The sequence below is a fragment of the Gopherus evgoodei genome, chromosome 1 (assembly GCF_007399415.2).
Source record: "Gopherus evgoodei ecotype Sinaloan lineage chromosome 1, rGopEvg1_v1.p, whole genome shotgun sequence".
In the NCBI taxonomy this organism is placed as follows: Eukaryota; Metazoa; Chordata; order Testudines; family Testudinidae; genus Gopherus; species Gopherus evgoodei.
The window spans coordinates 280,634,714-280,652,522 of NC_044322.1; the positions used below are offsets into that span (position 1 = coordinate 280,634,714).

Genomic DNA, 17,809 nt, shown 5'->3' on the forward strand with positions numbered 1-17,809 from the left:
GGTTCCTCAGTTTCTTTGATAGAGTATGGCATAATCTCTCACTGTGGTCTGTGTAGCATGTAGATAGCAGTGGATTTTTTACCTTTAGTCCATTTGGTATGATGTCCATCCATTTGCATTTGGAAAGGAAGATGATATCTGTCTGTATTTGTGCAAGCTAAATAATTTATTTGACATTTTATCAAATAAAAAGCTTTCAATGAGGTTTCCAGGACCATCTAACCATTCTAATATTGGGGAATTTCCTTCCTGCATTGGTGGAGCCTCATCCTTTATTTAATTTTCAAATTAGGCACTTTAATTCAAGTAAGCTAAGATGTACACCCGATAAAAAGGAAATAATTTGTGCCATATCTGGCAGCATTTCAACTATTTATATGCTGATGGATTGTATTTTTATTGTAAAATAAATTATACACCCATCTTTTCAAACAGGCCACCTCTTTAGAGGTAGCTACTTATCTTTTCAAAAGAAACAGCAACCATTTCTATAGGGAGGAGGGTAAATCCACATTTTACTGGCAACCTCATTCCAAACCAAAGACAAGAAATATTTTTAAACAATTCCTTATAATTATACATGCTGGTTTAAAATTTCCCAAGTACACTATACTGGATTTTAAAAACCCAACATTTGTTGCTAAGTTATTATATCCCCAATCTTTCTTTCCACAACATGGGGGAAATAATTACAGTCCCAAACCTGCAACTGGCTCTATGCAACAGAACACTACCCCCATGTATAGCCCTTGACAGTTTATGCACAAAACACAGGTTTTATTTAAATAAATAAATGCCTGAGGTGAGGAAGGTAACTATACACAGCAGTGATAGCAATACTGTTTTAGCTGTAAACAGTTCCCTGTGGTGTTTGCAATCCAATTAAGCATTGTAGGGGTGAAGGAGAAAATGAAAATTACTGAAAATGAGCCAGTCTATTTTCATTTTCCAAGTTAAATTAAGAGGCAAATGTACATGGAACTACACACATACCAAAAGTTAAACATGTGCTTATATACTTTGCTGGATCAGGACCAGATCACTCAGCACCTTGCAGGATCAAACTCTTATCAGGCATTCCAATCTAAATATTCCTACATTCTGGCTTTTGTACACAAATGTTTCGTTCGTGCAAGCTGACGTGTAAAACTACCTGCAAAAGCCTGCTGTGCACTTAAGTGTCCATGTGGACCCTGCTGCTGTGCACTAAAAGTTCCCTAGTGCACGCTGATCTATGGCTGTTTCAAAGCTGGATAAATCAAAGGGCACTAGAAAACTTTTAGTTCATGGCAGCAGGGTTCACATGGACACTGAGTGTATGGCACACTAGTGCAGGGTAGATTTACACCCCAGTTTGCCATGAGCGAAGTCTTATCACACTATGAATACAAGCTCTCTGTCTTATCATACTACGAATACTGCACAGCACGTTTTATAATATTAAAATGTCACAAAAATGACTTTAAAAGTGAACCAGTGCAGGCAAATATAGTCCTATAGATTTTTCCCATTTATTTGAATATTAGTAAATCTACAAAATGTGCAGAAATATTTTTGGCACTGATATCACATTTAGGGTTCACAACATTGAAAAAAAAATCAAACTATAAAAGCATGTAAAAACAAACAACATAAAAATTGAATACCTCTGTTTGCTAAGGCCAAGAAAACAGGCATGGCAAGCAGTGGACAAAAATATCACATTTTAGAACAATTATTAACAAATGAATTCCTAACGATCAGTCACTTCTAAAACCAGGCATTAAGTAAAGTTAGAAACTGATACAGTGTTATGTGAAATCTTTGGGAATTACATTGTAAACTGAATTATCTCCTGACCCATACCATAGACTTCAAAGTCTGCAGAAAAAAACACCCACATTAGAACTGTACACCTGCTTCCCTAAGTCCTGCTGAAGGACACCACCTAAAACCAGCTAAGTTTTACTGAGCCAAATCTTTGAGAAATCTGGTAGTCTTTACACATGCAAACCACACCCTCCTGAAAAAAAAATTGTAGCATGACCTGGTTTTATATAACCTGAAGTTTCAGATAAGTGAGGTTTGGATCAACTGGATTATGCTATATACTCAGAAGTGTAATATGAAAGTACACCTCTAGCCCATTATAGCGCCACCTGATATAACATGAATTCAGATATAACGCAGTAAAGCAGCACTCCGGGGGGGCGGGGCTGCACGCTCCTGCGAATCAAATCAAGTTCAATATAATGCGGTTTCACCTATAACGAGGTAAGATTTTTTGGCTCCTGAGGACAGCGTTATATCGAGGCAGAGCTGTATACATGACTGTAATCACATATGACCTGATACTGAAGCCCTTGATACTCTTTTATACCAATGTATCATACAAAGTTTGATCAGGGCAATCAGGTCACATCTGAAATGTGGCAGGATGATGATGTTATAGCTTTGCTATTAACTACAGTAAGGCTAAGTTTTTGTCATGGATATTTTTTGAAAAAAAGTCATGGAAAGGTCACTGGCAATAAACAAAAATTCACAGAGGCCTGTGACCCGTCTCTGACTTTCACTAAAAATATCCCTGAAAAAAAGGGGAGGTGGGTTCAGCACCCACTCCTGCTGGGGCTCCTGGGTCCCTACTGCTCTGGGAAGTGGGAGCTCTGGGGTCCCCCTACCCACAAGGGTTGACTGCTGCAAGGTCTCCTTCCCTACAAGGTGTCTGAGAGCTATGGAGTGACCCTTTGACCTCTGTGACATAATCATAACCTTAACTGTAAGCAATATCAGTTGAGAAATTCATGAATTCATAATGTTATCTCTGATGGAACTTATTTATACACCTGTTTTTCCCCAATAATGATTAATACTCAGACTTTTTTCTATTAGTAAAGAAACAATAACATAGTATGTACAAATGATATTAATATTTAATAGCATATTATTTTCCAGCAAAAATTACATTCTTCTGAATTTGAATATGACTGGGGTTTACCAAATATAATGCTTTCATTCTCAGGCTCTCTCAAAAGTACTTTATGAATATATAAGTTAGATAATGATTGTGCAAGTAAATAAAGCTCATCAACAATTCACACTGTGACAGAATAAATGATGAGACAGAAATGGGAGTTATGCAAGAGGATTTCTAACTTCTGCCTTGATGGCCTCTCAACCCAGACAGAAAAGACCTCTTGTCTCTCATCTTACCCAGAGGATGACAGTGTAGCATTTACCTATGCCTCTTGGTACTGCTATATTTGTATTGAGTAAGCATGGAAATCATAGGACCAGATTAACCACAGGTTTACCCCACAAAAACACTGACGCAGGTCCACAGCATAAAGCCTTCCAGTAGCGGAGGCTGCAATGATACAAAGTGACTGCAACCTTCTTCCTACCTGGGTGAGGGCTGTGTGGTGCCAGTGCAGACCAATAAGTGGAAAGTACTGACCAGCAAGAGAGAGTAGCTGGAGAATGTGCTGGTTAGAGCCTCTCCCCCATTTAGCAGAGAGGCTATGTAGCCCTAGCAAGAATTAAAGTTGCCCCAACTCCCGATGAAACCATAAGGGAAAAAGCAGAATTACTATCTGCCTTTCTTGGAGTGAATCACCCCTCGGGTGTAAAGGGCTTCTCTAGCTCCAGGATCTGTAAATCACACCTCCCTGCACCAGAGTTAGTGGAAGTTCTATAGCCTGTGTTATGCAGGGGGTCAGACTTGATGATCACAAGATCCCTTCTGGTCTTAGAATCTCTGAATGTATGAATATTGTCTCTAGGAAAGGTCTTGAATCCAATGACTTTAAACCTGACTCAGAAGGAAGAGTGATACTCTCTGAGGTATATGGGGGAATTATTATGAATACACATAATAGTATAAAAATAAATGCAGCTATTAAAGCTAATAAAGTAGGTCTGGATGTTGTCCAAAGAAAGCAAGTATGCAAAAATATTTAATATGATGAAATGTTTCTCTATACTAATTCATAAGGCCTCTCCCAATAGAACAGTTGGCTGTGGCAGCTAAGATTGTTGGCAATAGAATGTGAGTTGGGGAAAATAATTATTTCCATCAAAGGCTATTTTGTACTTTGCACTCATTTACATAGGTCACAGAATCCTAAGAGGGAGTGAGGAATCTCTGAAAAATACATCTTTCAAGGTTTGAGATAAGTACTGCAACACAAAAATCCACCAAAAATTTGTTGAAGCTGGCCCTGAATCTTTAATGTAATTAAACACAGTAGGGAAAATTCAAGGGGCCATACACCAGGGATGAATTTGAACAAGATTTTTTAAAATTATATTATCTTTAAATAACGTAGAGTTGTGGCTATTTGCAGTGTACAGCCAAGAACATTTATCCTGCACAAATAACATACAGCCACTAAAGAAAACGAACTCTGAATGATCTAATATAGACCATATTGCCTATTAAAATTACTCCCTTAAATTGGTTCCGAGTCTTAATGGTAAAGTTAATATGTTATTTATAAGGCTGGAAAGGGAAAACAAATCATTCTGTTTGCAGATAATGCTGTATGCCCACATAAACTGTGTGCTAGGCAAAGCTATGTCATATCATTACTAAAAATAAATAATAAACAGATCAAAAAGAAAAAGATTTACACAAAATTCTAAACTTACATTTTGTGCTTCCTTTAGATTAACCCTTAATTTTGGTCGAAAAAATCCTTTGGGCTTTCTTCTGGATTCATATACTGCTCTCTTGAAAACCATTACTGCCATCTGACTCAAAGAGAAGCATGTGATTAAAAACTGTGTTCTGTATTCTGCTTGTTCTATTGTATGTATTGTAATTTTTATAAATTGTGACATGTTTATACCTTTATAGTGGCCTCTCTAAAAACTTTTTTTGTTTCTGAATTTTGTGGTGAAGAACTCATGCTTTCCAATTGCTTTAGTTCATCAATTTTACTCAGACCACGGCGAGCAAATACCTATATAGCATAAAAAATGGATAAAGAGTTGATTTATCTATCCTGATATTATGGTTCTGTGCTCTGCTTGCTATGAGAGGAAGAGTATAATAGCCACATCACCACCTAATCCTTGTGTTCAGAGAACAATAAAGACTGGAATCATAGCCAGCTCCTGTACAACAGATGCAAGGGGAGAGAAACTCCTTGCTCTCTCTCCTTTCGTGCAGTCGCTGAGGGGCTGGCCACAGTTGAAGCCTGAACACTTAGAATGTTTATGCACATATTAAAAATGTATTACTGCGCTTTAATTTGAATTGATTAGTTCAATTTAGACAGAGACACATACTGTAGTAGCCTAACTACATTTCTGAATCCAGATAAAAAGCAAATATAATAATAAAATGTAATATTTAAATAAATATGCAGCTTGCCATTTATTGTTACAAATAAAATTATAAGAGTGATACATAAGGCTACCTCTCCATGGATGCTGGCTTGGCAATCATAATAACAATAACAAACTGCAGTGTAAAGGGTGGTTCTCCATGTCAAATAGTGTACAGCTAAAAGTGGGACTGATGATTCCATACATATGCTGGCCCACAATAGGTATTCCAGCACCTGTGATGGGAAAAACCAATTATAAACAAAACATTATAAAGAACTGCTCAAGATGTATCAACAGTATAAACTTGAAACAGTTGGCTGAGAAAATTATTAAGCATTGACATGCATTTCCTATTGCTCAAAGATACACATAAAAACATGGACTTACATAACGGAGCAAATTAGAACAAGAAATCACAGAAAGAGAGTTAATATTTCATTCATTTTACTTTCAGTCATTTACGAATTTTTCCACCTAGAATTATGTTCATTTTCATCTGTAGACCTGAAGAACTCTACATAGGTCAAAAGCTTGTCTCTTTCATCAACAGAAGTAAATCCAATAAAAGATATTACATCACCCATCTTGTCTCTCTTTATCTTCACCTGACATTTTATGACCTGAGATATCAAAACAATCCCAGTTCACTACTGAATTGTTTCCTCATCTGGGGCTTGAGCCTGCTCTCATTCAAGTCAATTGAAAAACTCCTATTCACTTGAAAGATGCAAGATCAAGCCCTTTAGGCTCTGATTCCGCAAAGCATTGAGCACTTCTTATGACCTGCTGAACACACTCTACTTTCGCTGTCCTCAGCGGGTATAGAAGGTTGAGGCCTTCAGTTTGGGGACATTCATCCTCTTCTCCAAACCAACTCTTCACAGCAAAGACCTCTTGATATCATTAGCCTTGCTAAAAAGACAAGTCTAGCTTCATTTCTACAGAATCACAACACTTCACCCTACTGAACAGCATTTTCCTCTCTTGCTACCTTTGGGCCTGATGCTCTATGAGATGCTGAGCACCCTCATTTCCAAATGAAGTCAATTTACAAACTCAGGCCTTCTGTAAATTACTGAACTGAAAATACATGTCCTGAATGTAGCTGACAGTGCTTCCTCCAGAAACCATGAAGCACATTACATGTATAATATGAGATACACTGGCATATAGAAAAAAAGATACAAAGTCACTTCCAGTTTCAGTGCTAAGATGTTAAAATGGAAAATTTCCTTTGAAACTCTCCAGTCCCTGACAGGGATACTCTTGCTCTTGAAATAACCATAGGTTTCAGAGTAGCAGCCATGTTAGTCGGTAACCGCAAAAATAACAAGAGTACTTGTGGCACCTTAGAGACTAACAAATTTATTTTAGCGTAAGCTTTCACGTCCAATGAAGTGGGCTGTAGCCCATGAAAGCTTATGCTCAAATAAATTTGTTAGTCTCTAAGGTGCCACAAGTACTCCTGTTATTTTTTTTGAAATAACCATTTGTCAACAAAAAAAAATATTGGATCTAGGATTGTCCAGTGTCTGTTTACTCCAGGTGGGTGAAAAATTGAAATCCAATTCAAATCTAGATAAGTGAAAAAAATAAAGTCCAGGGCATACCAGCTGAGATACTCACATGAAAGAAACTTTCATGATTAAAAAAAACCCAGCCACAGGGTGTCACTACAGCTCTAACAGAAACCAGCAAAAGGATAATTCCATTCATATAAACAGCCAGCCCAATATGTCTCAGCTTGCTGATTTATACTCTATTTTAAATAGTGAAACTATAACGATGTATAATAAATTATCCTAATCTCAGTTAACAACAGCTTGCCATTAAGAGTCATTACTTTACTTAAGCATTTATAGTGATGACAGAGTTACAGTGTAGTATTTGTCACATGTGGATACAAACATTTGTCTAAATCACTCTGTTTTATTCAAATTTACAAGTAAGCAGTATTATACGATGGATATTTTTAAAAGTTTTTTATCAAAATGAAATCAAAAGGCCACATTCTCAGCTGGTGTAAATCAATGTAACAGACTTCAATGGAGCAATAATGATATATACCAGTTGAAGATCTGGCCCAAAACATGCAGTGCAAATGAGACTCCATCAGGGATATCTAATTAAGGACTTGAGAACCCTAAGTTCTACCATCTGCCTTCCTCACAAAGACAGTATAAGAATCTTGTGCCACCCTTTTTTGATAATTGACTACTTTGGAATCACTACCTTGTGTCAAGATATTAGGGGCCAAGAATTGGAGTGATAAATCATTAAAATGTCGTGCAGTTAAAGTGTGCTTCGTTTTTGAAATAAATGGTTTATTAAATTAAAAATGAACTAAATACAACTTCAAGGGGCTTGGATGACTCTTACTGCAACATTCGACAGAGGCCTGACTAATCCTAAAAACCAGCAGCCTGGTATTGTGGGGACATATGCTCACAGTTGAATGCCACAGAGGTCCATGAAGGCTGCGGGAAACTCATGTTCTCTTGCCCTTCTACACAAGCCTCTCTGGACACCAAACTCTTTTACCCCACTGTCCAAGATGGTCAGCATTACTACTGCCAGGGAGAGTGAAGTTGGTCAGATAAGATTTATCCAATATGACAAAATACAAATGCATTTCCTTCTTTTCAGTAAATTTCTGTTTTCTGTAAAGCTAAAAGAATTCTTAATAGCTGTACAATATATTAGAAACACCAAATATAAAAAACCTTCCAGTTTATCTTGCCATACCTTAGCAGACTGACCTAGGCTCATCAAACGTCTGCATATGGTGTATATATAAACTGTACCTAGAAGAATAAAAATAAATTAAAATCTATACAAAAATCAATATGAGTCCAACATTTCTACTTCAGATCTGTTATGCTAGTTAACTGAAATGTTGTTGTTAGTATTTAGGTTGTTAATAGGTCTCTTATTTCAAGATGAAAAACAACTGAAAATATAGTTTTAAAAATTAAAAAACTTCTAACATAATTATTTTTAATTAATTAGAGAAGTTGAAGCCATTCAAATTCTTGTGTAATGTTAATGTCCACTGTAAAATAAGTAGAAAAATAGCCTCATAAAAATTATATATTACTGAAGTCTTAAATGTCCAGTAGAAATATTTAATATCACAGGTCAAATCAAGGGATGTGACTATTAGAGATAGAATTTTCATGGGAAAATTCATGGGACTTGTGCTTCAATCACTAAAGTACTTTTGAAAATCCCACTGTGGAAGTGTAACATGTGTAACAAAGTTCTGAGTACACAAAAAGCTAGACACGCAATAAAACACTCCAGGGTGTATATTCTGTGTAGAAAAGGACACCTGTAGTGCAAAGAGGCAACAAAACACCAATCAACACAACTAGAAGGATATTTTATCAACAAGCCACCCCACCTATACCATTAATAGGGTATTGGTATATGCCTCAGATGTGTAGTGAGCCACAAACCTCCTGTTGCTGAGGGAGCTACAGAAAGATGTTCTACCCAGAAGAAGGGGCAGAGTCCTGGGAGGAGAAACGCCAGAGTGGGATAGCATAATGTTGGCAATTAATTCGTCTTTGACTACTAACAGTAAATATGCCCAGTAGCTTCTGATGGGATGTTAGATGGGGTGGGATCTGAGTTACTACAGAGAATTCTTTCCTGGGTGTCTGGCTGGTGAGTCTTGCCCACATGCTCAGGGTTTAGCTGATCGCCATATTTGGGGTTGGGAAGGAATTTTCCTCCAGGGCAGATTGGCAGATGCCCTGGGGGGTTTTCGCCTTCCTCTGCAGCGTAGGGCACGGATCACTTGCCGGAAGGTTCTCTGCACCTTCAAATCTTTAAACCATGATTTGAGGACTTCAATGGCTCAGACACAGGTTTGATACAGGAGTGGGTGGGTGAGATTCTGTGGCTTGCATTGTGCCGGAGGTCAGACTAGGTGATCATAATGGTCCCTGCTGACCTTAGAGTCTATGATTCTATGATTCTACTCTAACCTCATTTCAGCCAGTTAGAGGGAGCTAATGCTGGACAAAACCACGCTCAAGACAGGGATTTGGTCCACAGAACTGAAAATGGGATCCCAGAATGGAAAATTAGTATATTTTAATTTAATTATTTTATTGTGTTTCTTTGGCTGTCAAGGGGGAGCTGAAAGGGAGAGGTGAGACCAAGAGTGGTCTCAGCAGATAAGTGGTTGGAATCTCCAGCCCCATTAAAGCTCTAAACAGGAAAGAAAATACCAGCACTTCACCACCAATTCAAAAGCGCCTTTTCTCTCATACGCAATATTATATTACGGTAACTTACACTAGTCGTATCAAATAATAATCCATGCTTTTGGGTGGAAGAAAAAAACAAAATGACCTTTTAAGAATTCTTGATAGTCTCTTTTTATATACCCAAGTCAGTTCATCTGATCTAAATTAAGCCAAGTATGAACAACACACTTACATGGTGGACAATATTAATCAGATACAGATGGAATCTAATTCTTAATCTAAAGTAGTTTCCATTTTTAAAAGGAATTTTTATCATTAAATCCAATGCTGGAGAATATTATTTTTTTAAAAAGCACACACAAAGTTTTTATGTTTCAAACAGTCATAAGTTTATTTCCTATTTCCTACACTTCAGAAATGTAATCCTCTTTGTAAAAAAAATCCCTATTTGTAAGTACATTTTACAGCTAAAAGATTCCATAGTTTGTTCATATATCATTTAATTTAAAAAATGCTTTCATTATGATCTGTCAGAATTCATTATATGAGTACACTCAAAACATTGCTCAACTGTGGTCTATGAATAAGCTATTTCTTTTACAGATGTCCAACACAAAAATGTAATACTATGTAGAAAAATGAAAACTGAAAGTCATTGTGAATTTCAAAATATCATTATTTAATTGTTGAAAAAATACTTATGATTGAAAGGGAACTAGAATTTCACTCACAGTCTTTTTGTTGTCATTACTGAACAAGTATGAGATTTCCTTTACAAGGCATACTTTGACAGAAAAATATAAATGAAATATGCAACGTACCATTATAGATAAGCCAACACAAATGCTCCTGAGGTAGAGCCACCTGCATAATGAGTCGTAAGGAGGACAAGATATTGAAACACATCTGCAGAGATTCTCGATTCTGGAGATTTCTATCACTGATGCATAACATCTGATAAATGCAAATATTCCTTCCTTGCAAAGCATGGAACTAAAGTGTATGGGAACAGAAGTAAAATAAGAAATACTGTCTTAAAATATTTATATTTATCAGTTTTCACATTAGCAAAGCACAACAAAATATTAAACATGCGAAAGTAAAGCATATATCAGAGTTATACCATAACAGTTACAGGCATAGTGACTTAGAGAATAGAGAAGGGGTTATTAAGCTGTGCAGATGGCTTCCATTATATCCACATGCAGAGAATAAGTTTAATACACTATTCTCCTGCATGACAGAATGGTAGGAAGGGAGGACAAATAAGGCACTGGACTGGGACTTGGGATAAAAGTAGATCAGTGCCTAAGGTCTAATTCTGTAAACATCAATATTATATGGACTAAGCATTCTAAGTTAGGCACCTTCCATTTTGAAATTAAATCCTGTGGCATTTCCAAGGTCCATGATGATGGACAAACTCAACACGTTGCAAGTTAAGTAAAGGAAACCATTTCTGGAACTTTAGACTTATTTTAAAAATTATCTTGAAAAAACAAAATAAAACAGACTAATGAAATTTCTGACCACATTCCCTTCTTGAGGCTGAACAGTCTTTAAATACCAAAACAAACAGTAGCTCTCATATTTCCAGAGCTCCCTGTCCTGGATTCTAAACAAGTCACCTCATTCTATCTCTTCCCAGAAAAACAAAAAATCTAAGGCCCTTTTTAAGGCTTTACTACTAACTAAGGTCAGCTGTACTTGATCATCACAAGTGCTTTCCCAGTTATCCTAGCTCAGGGAGAAATCCAAATGCCCAATAGAGCACTGCTGGGACAGAATGCATTATTTTTGTGATGCCTTCCTCTCACCTTGCCCTGCCTTACTCATACCAAAGGACCTATCACAAGCCCTTGGTCTCTTGTAGCAATAACACAAAGGAATGTTTACACCTTCCCTGAGGTCATTTGGCTTTCCTACAAATTTTCATCATTTACAGATAAAACTATTGACCATGTATATCTATTTATCAGTCCATTTTATTTAATACCCAGAAAAGAATATATTGATAGTAGTGTGATGCTGCTTTGTCATCAAGCAGCTTATGTGTAGTATTTTTACACAGAAATTACACAATTTACAATACAAAGTTCTAATTGTGTTGACTGCCTTGATTTCACATAAGATAAGAACACAAAAATTGACACATTCAATCAGTGACCAGTCATCAACTTTGGTCTATATCCTGTCTTTGACAGTACTTTATGCCAGCTGTTCTGGAGGAGAAACCCTGGTCATGGAATAACCTGCCCACAGGAAAATTGTCTACCTAACTTCAGTTAGTTAGAGGTTGGATTATGCCTTGAAGCATGAGGGGTTATATTCCTTCCAAAACTTTTTAAAAATCATTAATTATATAACTTTGGATCGTCTCAGCGTTCATATAATTGTGAATTCTTTTTTAATCTCAATGATATCTTGTGGCAAGGAGCTCTGCAGACGTGTTTTACTTCCTATTCTGGATATGTGAACGATTAAAGAGCTCCAGGTATTAGCAAATCTACTTCTCGTTAGTGCAACAGTCTGATATACATTTGTTGAAACTTAATAAAGGCCTCTTATTTTGAAATCATTAACATTTTTGTTAAAACTCTTTCTTGTTTATACCTACCGTAAGTGCAGCGCTTTTATCACCAAAACCATTTGGAAAAAACACGGACTTAAACTGATTCACATCTGCTATTACCTCGTCAAGGTTTATTGAACTGGACTGCTGAAGATACCGTCCGTAGCACTGTAGAAGTGCTAGCTTATATTCCTGGAATGTGAAGAATATGTTATTCATAGATTTTGCATTTTATTTTTCTGTGCTATTATAAAATGTGTATTATACTATTTTACACTCATTTAACAAAAGGCAATGTAGAACAATAACTGGAGGTGAAGTAAACTCACCCAGGCCTATGCTGAAAAAGTCAGGAAAACATTTTGTAATGTAGCTTACATGATCAAGTCCTCCACAGAAAGCATTAGAATCTTTGGGGTAATCAAATGAGTCGGGGGGGGGGGGGGGGGTTAATTCAGAAACATGACAAATACCTGACACTGGATTTAAAATATAGACAGAAAGAGCATAAGAAAACAATGAGACAATACTGGTCAGCATTATGGGCAGTGGTCTCATTCCAGATGCCTAACTGTTAATAAGAATGCTACGCAATTTCTGAATAGATGACACCTGGAATCAAAGTGTCTTCTAAGAGATTGGAACTTGTTGATTGGTAGGAGCACAGTGGATGACAATGGAAAAGAGTTAAGAACGTGCATTTGCGAGGAAAAGGATAGCATGAGGGTTTGAAGATGATAAAGGTAGGGGAAGGCATTGGTGCTTGTCTAGGATGGGAAGTTGGCAGCAACTAGGAGGGGAGGCAAAGGAAAAGAAGATGTTTGTGGGATGGATGATAGTGGATAAATCACTTGATAATTGCCCTGTTTTCTACATTCCCTCTGAAACATCTGGATCTGGCCACTGCGGGAAGACAGGATACTTGCCTAGATGGACCATTGGTCTGACCTGGCATGGCCATTCTTACGTTCTTATGATGAAGGGCTGCATCTTTGGCCACCAAAAATGTCAAGAAACTAGTCCTCATGTTTCAAAGTCACCAAAGTAGCCAGCCAGAGGAGAATCATGACAAAGTTTAAGTACTTAAAGCCATGGGTGGCCATAGATACAGCCCTTAAAATGAAGGATCCCATCTTTGATCAGGAAGTTGGAGTTAGATGGTGGTCACTGGCAGCATTCTGAGTCACCATGACTGCTGCAAATGGGTCAATAGATAATGAGAATCAAATGAGGGACAGCAAATCCCTATGTATTAAGGTGTTGGCAAAATTACAAGCTCTTTCTCCTAATTATTCCCCCTTATGAGAGTATATTGGGCTTGCTGTTCTCGATGCCTGGATAGTACGTCAAAACGAAGTTAAATCTGAAGATGAAAAAAGAGCATTGGTTCAGGTTTTTTGTGGTCCGCAGATATTCCAAATTTTTATGATCTGTAAATTGTTGGACTGTAAATTGCATGCTGTCATAAACAGATAGTTAAGGGTTAATGCCTCTTTTACCTGTAAAGGGTTAAGCAGCTCAGTAAACCTGGCTGACGCCTGACCAGAGAACCAGTAAGGGGATAAGATACTTTCAAATCTTGGTGGGGGGAGGTCTTTTGTTTGTGCTCTTTATTTTGGGGGTTGTTCGCTCAGGGGACTAAGAGGGACCAGATGTCAATCCAGGCTCTCCAAATCTTTCTGAATCAGTCTCTCATGTTTCAAACTTGTAAGTAACAGCCAGGCAAGGCGTGTTAGTCTTATTTTGGTTTTCTCAACCTGTAAATGTTCCTTTTTGCTGACAGGATTTTACCTCTGTTTGCTGTAACTTTGAACCTAAGGCTAGAGGGTTCCTCTGGGCTGTATGAATCTGATTATCCTGTAAAGTATTTTCCATTCTGATTTTACAGAGATGATTTTTACCTTTCTTTCTTTAATTAAAAGCTTTCTTTTTAAGAACCTGATTGATTTTTCCTTGTTTTAAGATCCAAGGGGATTGGATCTGGACTCACCAGGAATTGGTGGGGGAAAGGAGGGGGGGTGGTTAAATTTTCCTTGTGTTAAGATCCAAGGGGTTGGATCGGTGTTCACCAGGAACTTGGTGAAAAAGCCTCTCAAGGCTGCCCAGGGAGGGGAAGGTTTTGGGGGGACAGGAAGTGTTCCAGACACTGAAATTTCTGGATGGTGGCAGTGTTATCAGGTCTAAGCTAGTAGTTAAGCTTAGAAGTGTCCATGCAGGTCCCCGCATCTGTACCCTAAAGTTCAGAGTGGGGGAGGAACCTTGACACATGCCCTTGAGATAGTGGTGCCAATCTTCAAAGGCAGCTTTATTGGTAAATAGCTTTGTATTGCACATCTCATAATTCTGCTATGTGAGTGTGAGTTATGGTAGTAATATGCACATGTATGGAGTAGATTCCAGGGTCCATGGCATGGTGATAGTACTACTCTAACTGCCACATTGGTGTGTCCAACTCAACTATACAAGGTTTTGCAGGATCTGAGTGCAACAGAATAGACGCTGACATAAATGCCTCCTTTAAAAGGTCGAAGACAGACTTAGTTTCCCGTGTCCAGGCAAATCAGACATTATTCCAGAGCAATGCAGTCATAGTGGACCACCAATTATGCAAAATCCTTAATAAAACATCAGTACAAATTTGAAAATCCAAGGAAACGTTGAACTTCATGCACATTTCTTGGGGTTGCCCAGTTCATGATTGCAAGTACTCTGACAGTCTATGTTGTGTCACTTGAAGAGACCATATAACCTAGAATTACCTGGTCAAACTCACACTTCTCTAATTTTGCATATAACCCATGCTCACAGAGATATTTCAGCACAAGAGCAAATGTTTTGGTCACAGAGGAATTGATCTAAAGTGTCCCTAAAAATGTCTTTAACAAAATGCTGAAGAGTGGTTAGTGTTCTTGAAAGACTAAAAGGCATCACAAGATAGTTAGAATAGCCATGAGTTCTGGTTCCAATAGGGTGTAAATCACCCAAACAGGATCTTGGTCCTTGCTGGAGATTGATGGGACATTAGTAAGGCCGATGAGGAGATAGAGTATCCGCATTCTTATTGAATAAGTTAAGGCCAAATCCACCACAATATAGACATGGGCCAATTTCATGGCAATTCTCCTTCTCTTGACCAGTGAGATGCATCCACAGCTGACCTGCATGGCTGGCCCCCTGGCAAGGGGGAGAGAATAGAGAACTCTTTTATGATGGGGAAAATCGGGGGAACCTCATATGGCAGGAAGAGGAAACGGGGAACAGAGCCCCAGCATGGGGAGATGGTGGGAAAGGTGGCCTACAGAGCCCCTTGGCATGGGTGGTAGGGAATAGGGCAGGGTTGAATAAAACCAATAATTTTAAAAAAAATTAAAAATCAGATTTTTAAAAAAATTAAATTAAATACAAGTTTACTTTTTAAAATTAAACCTATTTATAATCTAATCTATGTTGAAGTCTAAACTTATTACATTCTATTAAAATAATGCAACTTAAATGCAAAAAATATTACGTTCTACATGTTTGTTGCCAAGTTTTAAAGAAAGTTTCATCAAGTAAGTGTTTTGAGTCACTGGCTAAGCACATGGAACAACAGTTTACTGAAGTGCTAAACCAGCTTTTGCCAGTAGTTGCCTCTTGTTAATATTTTCTTAATTTCAGCTTATTCAACTAGTTCAGTTCAATGACTAGTTCATTCAAAGTTAAGAAACCAATTAGGCACTGAAAATGCAGTAAAGCTTGTTTCCCTTTCCCAATCTATGAATAAAAACTACATGTGAGAGTATATGCTACTAGTTCTAAAATCTTGAAGGACATAGTGAGCAGACAGAATCAGTTAAATTCACTAACTACAGATAATACTTCCTTTGTTTATTAAATCAGTTAGTTTTAAAAGCAAGACATGTTTTGATAAACATTTTCTTATTTACCCAGAACATATAAAGTAATTTTATTCGATTTTTAAAAGGCTGCTTTTGTGCATTTTAAATTGAATTTCCAGCTGAACAGAGCTGTACACAAACTGCAAGCAAAAAAATTTACTCATCATTTAGTTAATAAGAAATGTATCATTCACCATTTTCTAATTTAGTAAAAATGTAAATATTAAACATCTGAATAAAGGTATGTTAAGCTATATAATTATTTAAATAAATGTATGTAGATTCAGTGTATCCTCTTGGTTAGTCAAAAAAAGCACCACATTTAGTGCAAAGGTTAAATTTGTTGTAAGTCAACATATTTTAATAGTTACCAATCAACTAATATCAACCTTTCTTGAGGAAAATAACTAAAGTATAAATGCTAAACATAATTAAAAATAATTATTTAAATCTAGGTTTCCTGCTTGCTGATTTTAATGATGATTAAAATCAGTTATTTAAACTGCTTTGATTAATCAACCCTGGAGGGGTGGTAATGAAGGTTCACACAGACTCCCTAGCATGGGGGTGGAAATGGGGAATCCTGCTATGGGAGGAGAGAAAATTAGGGGGAATGGGTGTAGCTAGAACTTCTGCCATGGGAGAGAAAAAGAGAGACCCTGGAACAGGTGGGAGGGAGAAATTGGGAATGCAGAACCATTGGAGGGAGAGAATGGGGGAATCTCACGAGGCACACGTAGCCACTGCCATGGGAAGAAGGGCAGAATGGGGTACACACTAAGCCCTTTCCGTGGGGATTAGAGAAGAATGGAGGGCATGTGGGGGATGTGAAAACAGGGGTGCACGCAGAGCTGCTGGAATGGGGGACCCAGGTATGGGAGAAGTGGGGAATAGGGAATACACAAAACCTCTGTCAGGGGGAGATTGAGGAAGTTGCAGGGAGTCCTTGAAATAGAGGGGATGGCATACAGGGAGCTTGTGAGAGGTACTAGAGGGATGCAAGGAGGCCAGGTATGTGCAAGAAGCTCAGCCTCGGAAGTGTGAAACCTTCTAGTCCTATATAAGTTCAGTTCCAAGTAGTTACCTTCCAGCCTTACTCCTGGGGGAATTCCGCACCAAAAAATTAAAAAAATCTGCACACAATATTTTAAAATTCTGCATATATTATTTCTCAACATAAACACACTGTAATCACACCGTATCAATTATTTTGGTAATGTATGTCATAATACCTGTCAGCAAGTATGTGTGTAATAATACAGACAATGAAAAAGATTCAGAAAATGTTTTTTGTCAAATAGATTCCTTATTAGGCATATAAATACAGAACTTGGAGTAATTCATCTAAACTACAATACAGAACCATATTTCCCGCCCCCCCTCAGAAGCAGTGCAAAGGCTTGGGGGAGTCTGGGGTAATGGAGGAGATGAGGGAGAGGAAAGGAGACTGGGAGTGAACCTGGAGAATTGTTGGTGTGCGTGAGAGAAATATGGAACAGATTCAGAGGGAGGTAGGTAGCCTCCTCTATGCAGACCCTGGCTGATCCCTAGCCTCTCCCACTGAGTCAGGCACATCTGCCCCTGTCCCCATGTGTCCCTGTACCCCCATGTGTCCTTGCTCCTCCATCCTCATGTGTCCCTCCACCCCACTCAGCCACCCTCTATGTGTCCCTGCATCCCCTCCCTGTCCCCAGATGTCCCTTGCTCCCATCCCCATGTGTCCCTGCATCCCTCCACTTGTGCCCATGTGTTTCTATGCCCCTAGAATGTGTTTCAGCCATTCCCTTTCCCATATGGCCCTGCACCCCCTCCGCCACCTCCATGTGTCT

At 38.0% G+C, this 17,809-nt stretch overlaps 1 protein-coding gene across 1 annotated transcript in view; it reads right to left on the reverse strand.

The window, feature by feature from the left end:
- Positions 1-17,809, reverse strand: part of CFAP54 (cilia and flagella associated protein 54) — a 226,138-nt gene that overhangs the window by 196,590 nt on the left and 11,739 nt on the right. Inside the window, 6 exon segments of the mRNA XM_030548506.1 lie at positions 4,630-4,731; positions 4,830-4,943; positions 5,403-5,546; positions 8,059-8,117; positions 10,352-10,523; positions 12,148-12,294. Of these exon segments, the coding sequence (XP_030404366.1) occupies positions 4,630-4,731; positions 4,830-4,943; positions 5,403-5,546; positions 8,059-8,117; positions 10,352-10,523; positions 12,148-12,294 (738 nt within the window).